The sequence below is a fragment of the Nerophis lumbriciformis genome, linkage group LG36 (genome assembly GCF_033978685.3).
Source record: "Nerophis lumbriciformis linkage group LG36, RoL_Nlum_v2.1, whole genome shotgun sequence".
NCBI lineage: Eukaryota > Metazoa > Chordata > Actinopteri > Syngnathiformes > Syngnathidae > Nerophis > Nerophis lumbriciformis.
This window is the reverse complement of record NC_084583.2, coordinates 21,748,698-21,755,674: the sequence shown is the minus strand read 5'-3', so window position 1 is coordinate 21,755,674 and position 6,977 is coordinate 21,748,698. Positions and strand designations below refer to the sequence as shown.

The 6,977-nt window shown below is 34.1% G+C and overlaps 1 protein-coding gene across 2 annotated transcripts in view; it reads right to left on the bottom strand.

Annotated features, from left to right (window-relative positions):
- Positions 1–13: 13 nt before the first annotated feature.
- The window catches only part of tmco6 (transmembrane and coiled-coil domains 6), a 40,442-nt gene continuing 33,478 nt past the window's right edge, over positions 14–6,977 (bottom strand). For both annotated transcript variants that reach the window (XM_061930570.1, XM_061930571.2), the window contains 2 exons: positions 261–392; positions 14–188 (listed from right to left, as the gene is read on the bottom strand). In XM_061930570.1, the coding sequence (XP_061786554.1) occupies positions 171–188; positions 261–392 (150 nt within the window). In that variant the 3' untranslated portion in view covers positions 14–170. The remainder of the gene's footprint in view (positions 189–260; positions 393–6,977) is intronic.

Sequence of the window (6,977 nt, the reverse complement as noted above, 5' to 3'; positions counted from 1 at the left end):
GCAATGGACTATTTCCTGTTTAATACATTCGTACAAGTTTGTTAGAGAGTAAAATCCATCCCATCCATCCATTTTCTCCCGCTTGTCCCTTTCATATATGTTAAAACGTAGTATTCTATTGTCATATGTACATAATGTCAGTGCACACATCTTTCGGACTTGCTGTTGGGTCAAGAAGGCGTGGAGTCCTGCAACACAAAATTATTCTTACTTAAATTCGGGGTTACAAGGCACATGTAACAACACAGCGAAATATTCACCGTGTGTGAAGAAGAAGACAACAGGTGGCGCTCCAGGAGGTACGCTGACCTTCTCCTCAAGTCTTCTTCGCTGTGGTATTGAAAACTTTCTAGAAGCGAAATGCCGCCCTGCCTGACAAAATCCTCTACCACCTGAGGAAGAGTAGGAGACGACGCTGATGGAAGATGCTACAACCAGCATGCTAACATTAACATGCTAACAGGGAATTGATTTTTTTTTATTGAAACTTTTATTAGTAGGTTGCACAGTACAGTACATATTCCGTACAATTGACCACTAAATGGTAACACCCCAATAAGTTTTTATACTTCCTTAAGTCGGGGTCCACATTAATCAATTCATGGTAAACAGCTTGTATACTTCTAAAATGGCGGCAAGTAACACAATGCATAATTATTAGGTTAAAAAAAACGGTACAAAATTAGTTAAAATGCCGGCAAAAAACATTAGCGTGCTAACATTAACATGCTATCAGGGGACAGCTTGTATACTTCTAAAATGGCGGCAAGTAACACAATCCATAATTATTAGGTGAAAAAAGGTAGAAAATTAGCTAAAACGTCAGCAAAAACATTAACATGCTAATAGGGAACAGCTTGTATACTTCAAAAATGGCGGCAAGTAACGCAAATCATAATTATTAGGTTAAAAAAGGAAGAAATTTAGCTAAAATGCCAGCCAAAAACATTAGCATGCTAACAGGGAACAGTTCGTATACTTCAAAAATGGTGGAAAATAACACAATCCATAATTATTAGGTGAAAAAAGGTAGAAAATTAGCTAAAATGCCAGCAAAAAAACATTAGCATGCTAACATTAACATGCTAACAGGGAGCAGCTTGTATACTTCTAAAATGGCGGCAAGTAACACAATCTATAATTATTAGGTTAAAAAAGGTAGAAAATTAGCTAAAATGCCAGCAAAAAACATTAGCATGCTAACATTAACAGCTTGTATACTTCTAAAATGGCGGCAAGTAACACAATCCATAATTATTAGGTGAAAAAAGGTAGAAAATTAGCTAAAACGTCAGCAAAAACATTAACATGCTAATAGGGAACGGCTTGTATACTTCAAAAATGGCGGCAAGTAACGCAAATCATAATTATTAGGTTAAAAAAGGAAGAAATTTAGCTAAAATGCCAGCCAAAAATGCTAACAGGGAACAGTTCGTATACTTCAAAAATGGTGGAAAATAACACAATCCATAATTATTAGGTGAAAAAAGGTAGAAAATTAGCTAAAATGCTAGCAAAAAAACATTAGCATGCTAACATTAACATGCTAACAGGGAGCAGCTTGTATACTTCTAAAATGGCGGCAAGTAACACAATCTATAATTATTAGGTTAAAAAAGGTAGAAAATTAGCTAAAATGCCAGCAAAAAAACATTAGCATGCTAACAATAACAGCTTGTATATTTCTAAAATGGCGGCAAGTAACACAATCCATAATTATTAGGTTAAAAAAGGTAGAAAATTAGCTAAAATGCCAGCAAAAAAACATTAGCATGCTAACATTAACAGCTGGTATACTTCTAAAATGGCGGCAAGTAACACAATCCATAATTATTAGGTGAAAAAAGGTAGAAAATTAGCTAAAATGCCAGCAAAAACATTAGCATGCTAACATTAACATGCTAACAGGGAGCAGCTTGTATACTTCTAAAATGGCGGAAAGTAACACAATCCATAATTATTAGGTCAAAAAAGGTACAAAATTAGCTAAAACGTCAGCAAAAAACATTAGCATGCTAACAGGGAACAGCTTGTATACCACTAAAATGGCAGAAAGTAACACAATCCATAATTATTAGGTGAAAATAGGTAGAAAATGAGCTAAAATGCCAGCAAAAAACATTAGCATGCTAAAACAGCTTGTATACTTCTAAAATGGCGGCAAGTAACACAATCCATAATTATTAGGTCAAAACAGGTACAAAATTAGCTAAAACGTCAGCAAAAAACATTAGCATGCTAACATTAACATGCTAACAGGGAGCAGCTTGTATACTTCTAAAATGGCGGAAAGTAACACAATCCATAATTATTAGGTCAAAAAAAGTACAAAATTAGCTACAAATTCAGCAAAAACATTAGCGTGCTCACAGGGAACAGCTCGTATACTTCTAAATTGGCGGCAAGTAACACAATCCATAATTATTAGGTGAAAAAAGGTAGAAAATTAGCAAAAATGCCAGCAAAAAACATTAGCATGCTAACATTAACATGCTAACAGGGAGCAGCTTGTATACTTCTAAAATGGCGGAAAGTAACACAATCCATAATTATTAGGTCAAAAAAGGTACAAAATTAGCTACAAATTCAGCAAAAACATTAGCGTGCTCACAGGGAACAGCACGTATACTTCTAAATTGGCGGCAAGTAACACAATCCATAATTATTAGGTTAAAAAAGGTAGAAAATTAACTAAAATGCCAGCAAAAAACATTAGCATGCTAACATTAACATGCTAACAGGGGACAGCTTGTATACTTATAAAATGGCGGCAAGTAACACAATCCAAAATTATTAGGTTAAAAAAGGTAGAAAATTAACTAAAATGCCAGCAAAAATAATTAGCATGCTAACATTAACATGCTAACAGGGGACAGCTTGTATACTTCTAAAATGGCGGCAAGTAACACAATCCATATTATTAGGTTAAAAAAGGTAGAAAATTAACTAAAATGCCAGCAAAAAACATTAGCATGCTAACATTAACATGCTAACAGGGGACAGCTTGTATACTTCTAAAATGGCGGCAAGTAACACAATCCATAATTATTAGGTGAAAAAAGGTAGAAAATGAGCTAGAATGCCAGCAAAAAACATTAGCATGCTAACATTAACATGCTAACAGGGAGCAGCTTGTATACTTCTAAAATGGCGGAAAGTAACACAATCCATAATTATTAGGTCAAAAAAAGTAGAAAATTAGCTAAAATGCCAGCAAAAAACATTAGCATGCCAACATTAACATGCTAACAGGGAGCAGCTTGTATACTTCTAAAATGGCGGAAATTAACACAATCCATAATTATTAGGTCAAAAGAGGTACAAAATTAGCTACAAATTCAGCAAAAACATTAGCGTGCTCACAGGGAACAGCTCGTATACTTCTAAATTGGCGGCAAGTAACACAATCCATAATTATTAGGTTAAAAAAGGTAGAAAATTAACTAAAATGCCAGCAAAAAACATTAGCATGCTAACATTAACATGCTAACAGGGGACAGCTTGTATATTTCTAAAATGGCGGCAAGTAACACAATCCATAATTATTAGGTGAAAAAAGGTAGAAAATTAGCTAAAATGCCAGCAAAAACATTAGCATGCTAACATTAACATGCTAACAGGGAGCAGCTTGTATACTTCTAAAATGGCGGAAAGTAACACAATCCATAATTATTAGGTCAAAAAAGGTACAAAATTAGCTAAAACGTCAGCAAAAAACATTAGCATGCTAACAGGGAACAGCTTGTATACCACTAAAATGGCAGAAAGTAACACAATCCATAATTATTAGGTGAAAATAGGTAGAAAATGAGCTAAAATGCCAGCAAAAAACATTAGCATGCTAACATTAACAGCTTGTATACTTCTAAAATGGCGGCAAGTAACACAATCCATAATTATTAGGTCAAAACAGGTACAAAATTAGCTAAAACGTCAGCAAAAAACATTAGCATGCTAACATTAACATGCTAACAGGGAGCAGCTTGTATACTTCTAAAATGGCGGAAAGTAACACAATCCATAATTATTAGGTCAAAAAAGGTACAAAATTAGCTACAAATTCAGCAAAAACATTAGCGTGCTCACAGGGAACAGCTCGTATACTTCTAAATTGGCGGCAAGTAACACAATCCATAATTATTAGGTGAAAAAAGGTAGAAAATTAGCAAAAATGCCAGCAAAAAACATTAGCATGCTAACATTAACATGCTAACAGGGAGCAACTTGTATACTTCTAAAATGGCGGAAAGTAACACAATCCATAATTATTAGGTCAAAAAAGGTACAAAATTAGCTACAAATTCAGCAAAAACATTAGCGTGCTCACAGGGAACAGCACGTATACTTCTAAATTGGCGGCAAGTAACACAATCCATAATTATTAGGTTAAAAAAGGTAGAAAATTAACTAAAATGCCAGCAAAAAACATTAGCATGCTAACAGGGGACAGCTTGTATACTTATAAAATGGCGGCAAGTAACACAATCCAAAATTATTAGGTTAAAAAAGGTAGAAAATTAACTAAAATGCCAGCAAAAAACATTAGCATGCTAACATTAACATGCTAACAGGGGACAGCTTGTATACTTCTAAATTGGTGGCAAGTAACACAATCCATAATTATTAGGTCAAAAAAGGTACAAAATTAGCTACAAATTCAGCAAAAACATTAGCATGCCAACATTAACATGCTAACAAGGAGCAGCTTGTATACTTCTAAATTGGCGGCAAGTAACACAATCCATAATTATTAGGTTAAAAAAGGTAGAAAATTAGCTAAAATGCCAGCAAAAAACATTAGCATGCTAACATTAACATGCTAACAGGGAGCAGCTTGTATACTTCTAAAATGGCGGAAAGTAACACAATCCATAATTATTAGGTCAAAAAAGGTACAAAATTAGCTACAAATTCAGCAAAAACATTAACATGCTAACATTAACATGCTAACAGGGGACAGCTTGTATACTTCAAAAATGGCGGCAAGTAACACAATCCATAATTATTAGGACAAAAAAGGTACAAAATTAGCTACAAATTCAGCAAAAACATTAACATCCTAACATTAACATGCTAACAGGGGACAGCTTGTATACTTCTAAAATGGCGGCAAGTAACACAATCCATAATTATTAGGTCAAAACAGGTACAAAATTAGCTAAAACGTCAGCAAAAAACATTAGCATGCTAACATTAACATGCTAACAGGGAGCAGCTTGTATACTTCAAAAATGGCGGCAAGTAACACAATCCATAATTATTAGGTCAAAAAAGGTACAAAATTAGCTACAAATTCAGCAAAAACATTAGCGTGCTCACAGGGAACAGCTCGTATACTTCTAAATTGGCGGCAAGTAACACAATCCATATTACCGGTAGGTTAAAAAAGGTAGAAAATTAACTAAAATGCCAGCAAAAAACATTAGCATGCTAACATTAACATGCTAACAGGGGACAGCTTGTATATTTCTAAAATGGCGGCAAGTAACACAATCCATAATTATTAGGTTAAAAAAGGTAGAAAATGAGCTAAAATGCCAGCAAAAAACATTAGCATGCTAACATTAACATGCTAACAGGGAGCAGCTTGTATACTTCTAAAATGGCGGAAAGTAACACAATCCATAATTATTAGGTCAAAAAAGGTACAAAATTAGCTACAAATTCAGCAAAAACATTAGCATGCCAACATTAACATGCTAACAAGGAGCAGCTTGTATACTTCTAAATTGGTGGCAAGTAACACAATCCATAATTATTAGGTGAAAAAAGTTAGAAAATTAGCTAAAATGCCAGCAAAAACATTAGCATGCTAACATTAACATGCTAACAGGGAGCAGCTTGTTTACTTCTAAAATGGCGGAAAGTAACACAATCCATAATTATTAGGTCAAAAAAGGTACAAAATTAGCTACAAATTCAGCAAAAACATTAGCATGCCAACATTAACATGCTAACAAGGAGCAGCTTGTATACTTCTAAATTGGTGGCAAGTAACACAATCCATAATTATTAGGTGAAAAAAGTTAGAAAATTAGCTAAAATGCCAGCAAAAACATTAGCATGCTAACATTAACATGCTAACAGGGAGCAGCTTGTTTACTTCTAAAATGGCGGAAAGTAACACAATCCATAATTATTAGGTCAAAAAAGGTACAAAATTAGCTACAAATTCAGCAAAAACATTAGCATGCCAACATTAACATGCTAACAAGGAGCAGCTTGTATACTTCTAAATTGGTGGCAAGTAACACAATCCATAATTATTAGGTGAAAAAAGTTAGAAAATTAGCTAAAATGCCAGCAAAAACATTAGCATGCTAACATTAACATGCTAACAGGGAGCAGCTTGTTTACTTCTAAAATGGCGGAAAGTAACACAATCCATAATTATTAGGTCAAAAAAGGTACAAAATTAGCTACAAATTCAGCAAAAACATTAACATGCTAACAGGGGACAGCTTGTATACTTCAAAAATGGCGGCAAGTAACACAATCCATAATTATTAGGTTAAAAAAGGTAGAAAATTAGCTAAAATGCCAGCAAAAAACATTAGCATGCTAACATTAACATGCTAACAGGGAGCAGCTTGTATACTTCTAAAATGGCGGAAAGTAACACAATCCATAATTATTAGGTCAAAAAAGGTACAAAATTAGCTACAAATTCAGCAAAAACATTAGCATGCCAACATTAACATGCTAACAAGGAGCAGCTTGTATACTTCTAAATTGGTGGCAAGTAACACACTCCATAATTATTAGGTGAAAAAAGGTAGAAAATTAGCTAAAATGCCAGCAAAAACATTAGCATGCTAACATTAACATGCTAACAGGGAGCAGCTTGTATACTTCTAAAATGGCGGAAAGTAACACAATCCATAATTATTAGGTCAAAAAAGGTACAAAATTAGCTACAAATTCAGCAAAAACATTAGCATGCCAACATTAACATGCTAACAAGGAGCAGCTTGTAT